A 12,410-nucleotide genomic window follows, 5' to 3' on the forward strand; every position below is an offset into this window, starting at 1 on the left:
CAGCCTTTGTAGTTTTTTGATGTGCAGATTATGATACATGACCTATAGTAGTCTGCCAAGAATCCTTAAATTCTAGGAAACGTCCAGAGTTGGAAAGCTGCCAATATAAATATTCTTATTCAAAAAGGGAGGGTTAAAAAAACATAAAATAGATCAGTTCACTTAACACACAAGAACAGAAATTACTGGAGAAGTTCAGCAGGTCTGACTTGAATGTTAAGTCTGTTTTCTCTCCACAGATGCTAGCAGATATACTTAGTTTCTCCAGCAGTTTCTGTTATGTTGTCTCAAATCTTTAGTATCTGCAATTCTCTGCTTATTTTGCCAGTTATTTTAACAACCGACACTCGGAAAAATGAGGATTATAAAGGATGAAACAGCACAGCATTTTAAACTGCATAATCAAGCACATTAGGCATTTCATAATTAAGGAGAAATTATGCATGATGAATTTATTAGAATTCTTTGAGGTAGGAAGATGCAGGACGGATAAAGGGGAATCTAAAGATATAAGACATTTGATAAGATACCTCTTATAAGACTAAGACAGGAGTCCATAGTGTCATGGTAGTCTGCGAGCATCAATAGAGGGATGGCTAACAAAAGAGTTGGGATTAGGTTGGGAGGAATGGCAGGATAGCAATCTGCAACTCGTGGGATACCACAGGGATCAGTGCTGAGTCACAATTATTTACAATAGATATTAGTGACTCGGAGGCAAAAAGCAAGTATACTACTATCAAATTTGCAGGTGAAACAAATATAGGTTGGAAGGCAACTTGTGAAGACAGGATACAGAGAAGTGAATGGGCAAAGCATTAGCAGATGGAATATAATGCGGGAAAATGTGAGATTATACACTTGGCAGTAAGAATAGAGGGGCTGAATACTATTTAAATGGAGAACTGTGGAAAACTACAGTACAATAAGATTGCAGATCCTCTTACACACACCACAAAAAGCTAGCATACAAGTTCAACAGGTAACAGGGAAGCAAATTAACTTTATTTTAAAATGAGTAGAGATTGAGTAGCTAGGGTCTGTATTTATTGGAGTTAAGAAGAATGAGGGGTAACTAGTGAATAAGATTCTTCAGGACCTGAAAAGAATGGATGCTGAGGGGTTGCCTCCCATTGTGGAAATGTCTAGAACTTAATCTCAGAAAAAGGGATTCGCCATTTAAGACAGAAATAGAGAAGGACTTTCTTCTGAGGGTAGAGAAGCTGTACATTCTTTATCACAGTGAACTATACAGGCTGGGTCATTAAGTATACTCAAAGCCGAGATAGACATATTTTTAATCAATAAGGAAATCAAGGACTATGGGAATAGCCAGGATAGTGGATTTGAGGATTATTAGATCAGCCATGGTCTCATCGAATGGCAGAGCAGGCTTGATGGCTGAAAGGCCTACTTGGGCTTGGGTACCTTATGATCTAGAGCTATACAACAGCAATTGTGCCCTGTTGCCACAGTCTGCTAAAGATTCATTATAACATTTGCAACAATACCAGAAAGAACAAACTTGTATCTACTTGGCATCCTTCATGTGTTCAGCAAGTTCCAAAATGATTCATAAATTGATTTTTTGAAATGTGGTCATCTTTTTCTTCAGTAATTATAACAGCCAAATTGCATATACTGAATTATCTCAAAAGGCAATGAAATAAATGACTGGTTAATTGATTTATTTTTGAAAGGGTTAATTGAAGGCCAAATGTAAGAAGAATACTGGAGGAATGCCCTGCTCTTTGTTAAATAATGCAACACAATCTTTTATGTCCAACTTTTGTCAGAGATACAGTTTAAAGTCTTCTTTTAAGGAATTCACCTTTGACAGCGTACTTTAGTGTTGAAAGGACTGAAATGTCAGCCTATATAACATGCTCAACTCTGTAGCATGGACTTGAATCTATGTCCTCCAAACTCATTACTTCACTAGGTTAAGCTGACATTAGAAATAAAACAAGCTTAAATAATCATTTCAAAATTCTTCACCTTTCAAATCCACAATTTTATTAGAAGTAGATCCTTTCTCTGAAAACAGATCCTGGAAGTATTCACTAACAGCTGCTAACACAGCACGGTGAGCTGGATATGATGTTTTCTCCACTATCAAAGTTACATCACAAAAAAGGCCTTTAGAACGTTGACTGTTCAGTCTCTCAAGCACTTTGGTGCAGTGTGTCGGCAATTCACGAGTTATATGCTTTTCTTCTGAAATCTGCCAAAGAAAGCACACAAATGTAACTTTTCACAACATTTATTTCACTCCATCTGGGAAATCACATTCCTTTAGTACCCTTCCCAGACAGGCTCAAAACACAATTAAAACATCACAACCACAAACAAACCTCATGCCACTTTATCATGAAGTGTATCAGTACTTCAAGACACAAATGGAACCAGGAGATATAGATTACACAGGCAGCAAGTATCCATGATTTACGATGGGTGCAATTGACACAGTTTTGAATTTTAATTTATAATGGTAAAGTCACCATAATCCCACTGGTTGCTCTCTCATTAGAGAGGCACAACTAGTGGTGGTTTAACCTGAGGATCACCATACCTCAGGCAAGGGGAGAGGTCAAGGTGGTAGGATCTTCATAATAATTTACAGTGGGTATGGGAACTGAGTGCATGCAGTCGACATTGCAAATCAGCCATCAAGCCCAATTATCCCCTTTTCATTTGTACTAAGCTATAATCAATATAAACACTGCGTATACCAAAACAAAAAAAATAATCACTGCTTGCATTACCAGTATAACTAGAGTAACACAGGAAAAAGAAACACTCAACAAGGGGCAACACAGTGGTTAGCACTGCTGCCTCACAGCGCCAGAGACCCGGGTTCAATTCCCGCCTCAGGTGACTGCCTGTGCGGAATTTGCACATTCGCTCAGTGTCTGCGTGGGTCGGTTTCCTCCCACAGTCCAAAAATGTGCAGGTTAGGTGAATTGGCCATGCTAAATTACACCGTAGTGGTAGGTGAAGGGGTAAATGTAGGGGAATGGGTCTGGGTGGGTTACGCTTCGGCGGGTCGGTGTGGACTTGTTGGGCTTAAGGGCCTGTTTCCACACTAAGTAATCTAATCTATAAAAAGTAACAACAAACCTGTAGGAACGTTAATGGTCAGCCTTTTAATGTGACCCATTAGATTAATATATTCCTCACAGCAATGCTGATAAGAACTCAAGTAAAATTAATATGTTCCTAGAATCTTACTAACCTGAGGCTTCAAATCCTCTGAATTAATTTTACTTTAGCCTCAACATTAACAATAAAAATGCAATTCTGTTTTCAACAATGGGAGTCCTTAATACTATGTAAATTAACTTTTGAAAGTTCTCTAGTAGACTGAAAAAGTATAATACAATTTTGGTGACGTATGACAAAATCCCTTTCATTCATTATGCCCGCGCTTGCTGACTTAATGTGCAGTTAAGAAACATCAGTAATTTTAAAATTCGCCTCCTTGATTTCATACCTATGGCTTTGAGCCATAACTTTCACACCCCGCTACACTTCAAGATCTCTGTGCTGATCAAATTCTGGCCTCAAGTACCCCAAATTTTATTGGTAGAGCATTTATGGATTTTTTCGATTACCTAAGCCCACGAGCTTTTTCCCCTTTCAAAGCATTCCTCGTCCAACCTCTACAGCCCTGCAATCTTTTGAAATTTCTCCAGTTCTGGCCTTGCTAGCATCCTTGATATTAAACCATCCATTACAAGTGGTCATGTTTTCAATTGACTCAACACTGAGTTGTGGAATTTCATCCCTAAACCATCTCTCCACTGCTCTCTCCTGTTCCTTAATGTTCACCTTGAAGACCAAGCCCTGGTCACTTATCCTAACATCTCCCTGTGTGAATTAGTGTCAAATTTTGTTTGACAATACTCCTGTGAAGCATTTCAAGATATTTTCCTTTATTAAGAGGCACTATATAACCAGCTATGATCTAGAATGACACAACAGACTTGCAGGGTTGAATGCCTACTCCTGTTCCTCTGCTATTACATAAACAGAAGTTATTGCTGGTCATTAGGAATAGATTGCTTCACCATTCACGGTAATTTTTGAAAATATCATACTGCAAACCCAAAATCTCACATTCCCACATATTTATGATAACCTTTCACCCTCTTGTTTGAGTGGAATCGATATCACACTGCCTTTAAAAAAACGTATGATTTGAAACAGAGTGGATACAGATTTGAAAGAAAAGGAAAACAGCAGGAAATGCAATGAAAAGCCCATGGCTGCAAATGGAGTTTGAACACTAATACAGACATGATAGTCTAAAGAGCCCAAGAACCTATTCAGGAGAAAATGTATAATTAGTTAAACAAAACAAGCTTATAGAATTTACATGATCACATTGATTTTCGCCTTTCTGTTCCTTCACTATTAGCTTATTTCCCCAACACTCACCAGAAGATTATCTTTCCCATTTTTACATTGATTGCATCCCTGGACATAGTCTCTGATGTCTGGAAACATTCCTGAAATAGACAAAGTTGCATCTGAAAATATATAAACTGTTAATCAATTTACACCAGTTGCATTAATCACATTTGTTATTACACCACATTTTTGGGTCTTGTTGTCAAACATCGATATAAAAATACATGCAGCTTCTGATGGTATTATAGAGAAAATAAAAATCACACAACAAAAGCTTTCCAGAAACTTCTGAACCTACATGATGTTCTTTCATTGTTGCAGAGTCTGTCTAGGGACCTTTTCATCCACCAGCCCACAATGATTTAGGTTACTGTGAATCAATAGTTTTGAATTGTCTTCTCACTAGAATTCTAATATTCTTGTACAAACAAAATAAATATTGGAGAGTCATTTTTCTGGAGCTGAATAGCAACATTTAAATGACCACAATAATTTGGACAAGAGAAAGGGTGCTGATTGATTGAAAAGTTGACTCATTGGTTGAGAGGTTATTCCTTTAATTAGTCAATCCTTTAGGAGACACCTTTAAATTTCACACGAAATGCTCTTTTGAAGCAAAGAGTTCTCAGAATATGGTCAAAAGATGACATTATCTTAGCTAAACACTTGGAATTTGAGCCATACATACTTCACTCCTTCCTAGATACTTGCTGACAGATGAAAGAATCCTACTTTAAAAAACACCAAATCTACAGCTCTCAGAATATAGCAGTGAACATACCACATTGGACAGTCTTAATTTTCCAACAGTTGCTGCACACTTGATTTCTAGTGCTTTTGTGAAATATGTAATCTTTCCCTATCAATGGATTCCAGAGGTAAGGCAAAAATGTAGTTGCACAAAATATACTTTTGCCAAAGAGAAGTATCTGCTCAAAATAAAAACCGACCCTTAACTGATTTTATAAGTGTGAATAACCTGTGCACAATGCTATCTGTAAATTCTTAAAGCATCCTTTTATATTATCTAAAATTGAATTGGTTTTGAAATGGAACTTGCACAAACTTATGAAATTCCTCAAGCCATGACTTTGCTTCAAATACATGATAGATAGCCTCCAGATTGAACTGGTGTAGCTCACATGATATAAGTACATCTGTAGTGATGTTAGGAAGAGATTGCCATGTTTTTGATCCAGTGATATGAAAGGAATAGCAATGCGGTTCCAAGTTAGATGATATGCAGCTCAGAGAGGAACTTGCAGGTGGTGACAAGGCCACATCTGCTACCTTTGTCCTTTATGGTAGCAGAAGTCATAAATTTGAAAGGTGCTGAAAAAAACCTCTCAAATTGAAGTATACCCTGTAAATGGTACACAGTGCACCAGTGGTGCAGGAAACAAATGTTTAAGATGGTGGGTAAGATGATGGCCAAAAAGACTGCTTTATCGCATCTAATGCCCAGTTCCAGAGTGTTGTTGGAACAAAATTGCCGATGCTCAGTAGCAACAGTACATACCATCCACAAAGGGCTCTTCTGGTTTATCGGTAGCATCTCTACCAGGAGGTCCAGGTACAAGTCTTAGCTGTTCCAGAGGTGTGTAATAACATATCTGATTATGTTGATTAGAAAATAATTGCGGTACCATCTACAAGATGCACTGCAGAAATTCACCAAAGATCCTTAGAAAGCACCTTCCAAACCCATAATCCCTGCTATCTAGAAGGACAAGGGCAGCAGATACATGAGAAATCCACCATCTGCAAGTTGCCCTTCAAGCCACTCTGACTTGGAAATAGATCATCGTTCCTTCACTGTCATTGGGACAATATCCTAGAATTCCCTCTCAAAAAGCATTGCAATCTACCTACAACATATGGACTGCAGAAGTTAAAGAAGGCAGCTCTTCTCCAGCTTCTCAAGGGCAAGTAGGGATGGGCAACAAATGCTGGCCTAGGCAGCAATGTCCACATCTCAAGAGTGGATTTTTAAAACGTATATATTTATTGAGCAAAGTGGAGAATATTTCATTGCAGTCCTAACTTAAATCTTGTAGACTTTGGACAGACTTTAGGGCGTCAGGAGTTGAAATCCAAGCCTCTGACCTGTTCTTGGAGTTACATAGCTGGTTCAGTTAAGTTTCAAGTCAAAGATAACACCTCCCAAGATGCTGACTGTTGGTGAATCAACAATGATAAAGGCCTTGAGCAAACGATCATTGCCTAGCACTTATGCCACCTATCAGCCCAAACCTGAATGTTGTACAAGTCTTGCTGCATGTGGAATAGACCTGCTTCAGTGATACTTGTTCCACTCCATCTAAAACAAGCGTAAATCTCTAACATCTTTGCCCATTTGATAAGGAATGCATTTATGGATCTTTATAAACAAACTTCGCCATTCCAAGGTAAAAACTACTTCACTGCATCAAACCCATACTAGATCCCTTATGCAATTTGGGATCATAATTAAACTTTGCTAGGATTCGAATGCAGAATTCCAGACTTCGTGCCTCTTAACAGTATTTATAATGATCATTTTTATCATTCCATAAGTGATGGGGAGGTAACCCAAGGATAGTGAGAAAAGAGATCAATCTCAGACTGGTACAGTTGAGAAGAGAGTCAAGCTGTCAGGACAGGCAGGGACAAAGCAGAGAACAAGGAATGACTGATAAATTAAACTGCAATTATTTCAATGCAAGAGGCCTAACAAGAAAGGTAGATGAACTCAGGGCAAGGTTAGGAACATGGGGCTGGGATATCATAGCAATTATAGAAACATGGCTCAGAGATGGACAGGACTGGCAGCTTAATGTTCCAGGACACAAATGATACAGGATACAGGAAGGACAGAAAGGGAGGCAAGAGAGGTGGGGGTGTGGCATTTTGATAAGGGATCACATTACAGCTGTACTGAGGGAGGATATTCGCGGAAATACATCCAGGGAAGTTATTTGGCTAGAACTGAGAAATAAGAAAGGGATGATCACCTTATTGGGATTGTATTAGTCAGAGGGAAATTATCTGGAAGACTAATAGGGTGGTTATGGTAGGGTATTTTAACTTTCCAAACAGACGGGGACTGCCATAGTGTTGAGGGTTTAGATGGAGGAATTTGTTAAGTCTGTACGAGAAACTTTGCTGATTCAATATGTGGATGTACCTACTACAGAAGGTGCAAAACTTGACCTACCCTTGGGAAATAAAGCAGGGCAGATGATTGAGGTGTCAGTGGCAGATCATTTTTGGGCCAGCGACCATAATTCTATTAGTTTTAAAATAATGATGGAAAAGGTTACAGCAGATCTACAAGTTGATGTTCTAAATTGGAGAAGGGCCAATTTTGATGGTATTAGGCAAGAACTTTCAAAAGCTGATTCGGGGCAGATGTTTGCAGGTAAAGGGATGGCTGAAAAATGGGAACATTCAGAAATGAGATAACGAGAGTCCAGAGACAGTATAGTCCTGTTAAGGTGAAAGGAAAGTCTGGTAGGAAATGTTGGATGACTAAAGAAATTGAGGGCTTTGTGAAGAAAAAGAAGGAAGCATATGTCAGGTATGGACAGGATAGATCGAGTGAATCCTTACAGTATAAAGGCAGAAGGAGTATACTTGAGGGAACTCAGCTTTGGCAAATAGGGTTAAGGAGAATCCAAAGAGTTTTTGCAAATACAATAAGGACAAAAGGGTAACTAGGGAGAGAATAGGGCTCCTCAAAGATCAGCAAGACAGCCTTTGTGTGGAGCCGCAGGAGATGGGAGAAGATACCAGTGGAGTCCCACAAGGATCAGTGCTGGGTCCACTACTTTTCATCATTGACATAAATGATTTAGATGTGAGCATAAAAGGTATATTTAGTAAGTTTGCAGATGAAACCAAAATTGGAGGTGTAGTGGACAGCGAAGAAGGTTACTTCAGATTACAACAGGATCTTGATCAGATGGTCAATGGTCTGAGGATTGACAGATGGAGTTAAATTTAGATAAATGCAAGGTGCTGCATTTTGGGAAAGCAAATCATAGCAGAACTTATACGCTTAATGGTAAGGTCCTAGGGAGTGTTGCTGAACAAAGAGACCTTGGAGAGCAGGTTCATAGCTCCTTGACAGTTGCAGATAGATAGGATAATGAAGGCAGTGTTTGGTATGCTTTCCTTTATTGGTCAGAGTATTGAATACAAGTCATGTTGCAGCTGTACAGGACATTGGTTAGGCCACTTTTGGAATATTGTGCGCAATTCTGGTCTCCTTCCAACCCGAAGGATGTTGTAAAACTTGAAAGGGTTCAAAAAAGATTTACAAGGATGTTGCCAGGGTTGGAGGATTTGAGCATTAGGGATAGGTTGAACAGTCTAGGACTGTTTTCCTGGAGCATCGGAGACTGAGGGGTGACCTTACAAAGTTTTATAAAATCATGAGGGGCATTGATTGGGTAAATAGACAAGGTCTTTTTCTTGGGGTGGGGGAGCCCAAAGCTGGAGGGCATAGATTTAGGGTGAGAGAGGAAAGATATAAAAGAGACCTATGGGGTAATGTTTTCACACAGAGAGTGGTATGTGTCTGGAATGAGCTGCCAGAGGTAGTGGTGGAGGCTGGTACAATTGCAACATTTAAAAGGCAGCTGGATGGGTATATGAATAGGAAGGGTTTGGAGGGATATGGGCTGGGTGCTGGCAGGTGAGACGAAATTGGTTTGGGATATCTGGTCGGCATGGACGAGTTGGACCGAAGGGTCTGTTTCCGTGCTGTACATCTCTATGACCTGATAGGTTTGCCTCACATGCCTTAGGTGGTCAGAACTTCAGGACAACTCAGGCCTTTGGAACTAATTACAACCTTCCTCACAGCCTTCAGTTAGTACTTCTTCACAGTTCCCTCTTTTTATATAAAAAATTCTAATTCTCTTTTGTATTCAATGGCAACTGGGAAATTATCTTGTCTCTTTCTTCATCTTCACATGATAAAGTGTGATAAATTTTCAATGGTAACACATGGATAAAAAGAAAAACTGCAAAGCAGCTTTGGTTACGAAGATACTTGTCCCTTACTTTCATAAGAAAATCGGAAAAGAGGGCACGATATTTTCCCAAGGTGATAGTCAGCTTCATATCGGTTCCTGATTCTTTATGCTTCGCTATCTTTCTCTACCCCAACCCCTCAAAAAAGTAGTCAAGTCCTCCACTCTACCTCTTCCTGCATAAAAACTAAATCTACCCTGTATCTTGTAATAACCTGGATTTTACCACTACTATTTTATTCTTTCCAAGTCTCATTACCTTACACTTGCCCATATCTAATACCAGCAGCCACTTATCAGCTCACCTCTCCAAAATGTTTTTTTCCTGCACATCTTTCCATATTCTCCAACTTTAAGGTATTTTACTGTCACCACTTAAAATATTCCAAGTGTCATATGAAAATGGCTGTATGCAATTACTATGGTCAATTATTTGTTTTACCATGTACAGAAGTCAAAAGACATCAAGTTTAAATTGAAATCAATTGTTTGCCACTAACACAGCTTTGAAATTAAGTTTGAAAACGTTGTTATTAAATGCTAAAGTTTGGTAAGATCTATTCCTCCATACAAACAACGAACGTCAACTCATAGCCTAAAAATTTGTTCTCAAGGTAGACTGGATGACTAACTCCATTCTCAGTAAATTTTGAAGTTTGACAAGAAACCAACATTTACCATAATACTGCAATCATGATCTTCTACCACTAGAGGCTCTTAATGAGCTACCCAAGAGAGCCCGCTAGCGATGGAAAATACTGAAGTCGGCACCACAACTATGGACTTCTAAACAGTGTATTTGCACAATTTCCTAAACAATAAGCCAGCTACATCAAAAAAGGAACTGAAATTTCAAATATCTTTATAGTCATTGACAGTAAGAGCTGTAGACTACACATGCAGTTGAACTAACTTGAAAAAAAGCTGGGTTCAACTGGCATGATGAAATTAAGCAAAGCAAATGTGATTTGGACAGGACGTGGCTCAGATTACCAAACAAACATGACATCATGAACCTAGGTTATCCACGGAAACGCAAGCTTCTTTACATCCTTTGTACCATTGGAAGCTCTACGTATACTTAAGAACATGAAGTAACCCACATTTTTTTTCCATTATTGAAAATCAAGAGTTTTTATTTACTTGCTAGTTTACTGCTAACACCAGTATTATAATTCAACATACTCCATTAACCCTGATCATTCCATTGAGTTCTCCGGCCTTCAGGAGATGGTTCCAGTCTCCCAGAAACAAGGTGGGACAGGGAGAGTCTTCAGGCCAAATCACACCAATACACACTGTTGGTGAACAGATCATCCTGGCCCCTCACGGCCCGACTCTGAAAAAACAACTTTCAGGAAAACCAGAAAAAAAATCAAGGGGGAAGACAGCGATTTAACCCTGCGGATTAAAAGTTCAGCAAATTGGCCGATTTAAAGTTTATGGAAACACGTTTAGAAATCGCGCTACACAATCTTCAATCGCATCCACATTTGAAAGCTGGGCTATAATATCGGGGGGAGTGAAAAGGAAACCTGGGTGTTGCCACAGCTCCCAGAAAGACATCAAAACAATTTCAGTAAACCTAACGAGTCGAGCAAAACAGTCACATGACAAAAACATCAGCGGAGGGTGCAGGAGTCAGATAGATCCTTCTGAAAGAAAAGTTGCACAAAAAAGATACTGACTTTGCATTCCACCACAGATGCACGAATCGATGGGTCACATACTGAGCCCAGGCATTTTCTCCATTGCAATGTCTACACTCTCTCTCTCTATCCCAACCCAAACCCCTCACCACAACCCATCAAGAGTAAGGGGGGGGGGAGGGGGAAGAGAGGGGAGGCTGGCGGTGAGTAAAGCCTGGAGTTAACCCACCTTCCCACCAGTAGTTCTCGGAAACATTTTTGTAGGTCTCCTCCATGGTGCAGTGGCGGTGCCCGGGGGCCGGCTCTTGGTGGAAGGCGGCGATGACAGCCCGCCGCTGCTCCTCGGCGGCCGCCACCAGCACCTCGGTGTAGCTGGTCGCCCCCCTCTCCAGCCTCTTGCGGTACAAGGTGCCGTCGATCAGCTCGTAGCCGGAGGCCGCCCAGGACGGATCGCCCGAGGAGCTGGAGGAGGCGCCGGCGACCTTCCTTCCAGAATATTCTTTTTCTTCCCCTTCTTCTTCTTCCCCCTCCTCCTCATCCTCGCCGCCGCCTTTGGCCAGCTCCCTGCCGCCGCCGCCGCCTCCTCTCCCCGAGCCGGGGAAACACGGCTCATCCCTGTCCTTTAAATACCGGCTGGTCACCACCTCGTACGTGCCGCTGTCGCCGGCCATTTTCCAGGCCCCTATTTTCTTATTTTTTAAAAAATAAATAAATTAGTTGATTCCGCCCCTTCTTTGGTGTGTTTTATTTTGTTGTTGTTTTCAATTTTGTTGCTTGCCTTTTTTGGAAGGAAAAAAAATCTTCTCTTTCTCCGCCTGAGTTTATTAACGTCGCCGGTCACTCCCTGAACACTCCCACTTCGCCTCTATCAATCTCTTTTTTAATGTTATACTCAATATCTCCCTCAGTGGCCAAACGTCGCGGAGACAACTCGGCCTCAACTACTCTAAAGCTTTTTTTTTACCTCTCTCCCCCTTTCGCTCGCCCCGCCGCCGGGCGGCCGACACCTTTATATAACCTCGGAATCAACCTAGCTTGATGGCCAGTGGCCAATTGCATTCTTCCGAGGAGGCCATTGGGCCTCCCGTGGGGGTTCCGTGTTTCGATTGGTGGAGGTGGGGGTGGAGGGGCGGGGCCAACAATGACAAGCGGTGAAAAAAACCTCGATGTCTAACGTCACCCTACTATTAAGGTAGGTTGGCCGAGCACTCGAGCCGGCTGTTGGAGCGCAAGGCGCCACGCGCCACCTTGGAGTCAAGTATTGTAGACTTCATGGCAGTGTCAATGCTGCATGTATCTAAAAAAGTTTTTAATACTCTCCTTCGTCTTC

The 12,410-nt window shown here is 40.7% G+C and overlaps 1 protein-coding gene across 2 annotated transcripts in view; it reads right to left on the reverse strand.

Annotated features, from left to right (window-relative positions):
- Positions 1-12,093, reverse strand: part of si:dkey-229b18.3 — a 52,410-nt gene extending 40,317 nt beyond the window's left edge. Inside the window, exons 1-3 of one of the 2 annotated variants that reach the window (XM_043701235.1) lie at positions 11,310-12,093; positions 4,441-4,511; positions 1,999-2,224 (exon numbers count right to left, since the gene is read on the reverse strand). In XM_043701235.1, the coding sequence (XP_043557170.1) occupies positions 1,999-2,224; positions 4,441-4,511; positions 11,310-11,751 (739 nt within the window). In that variant the 5' untranslated portion in view covers positions 11,752-12,093. The remainder of the gene's footprint in view (positions 1-1,998; positions 2,225-4,440; positions 4,512-11,309) is intronic. The other variant, XM_043701234.1, reaches the window with a different exon arrangement.
- Positions 12,094-12,410: the final 317 nt, after the last annotated feature.

This window comes from Chiloscyllium plagiosum, chromosome 12 (assembly GCF_004010195.1).
Source record: "Chiloscyllium plagiosum isolate BGI_BamShark_2017 chromosome 12, ASM401019v2, whole genome shotgun sequence".
Lineage (NCBI taxonomy): Eukaryota > Metazoa > Chordata > Chondrichthyes > Orectolobiformes > Hemiscylliidae > Chiloscyllium > Chiloscyllium plagiosum.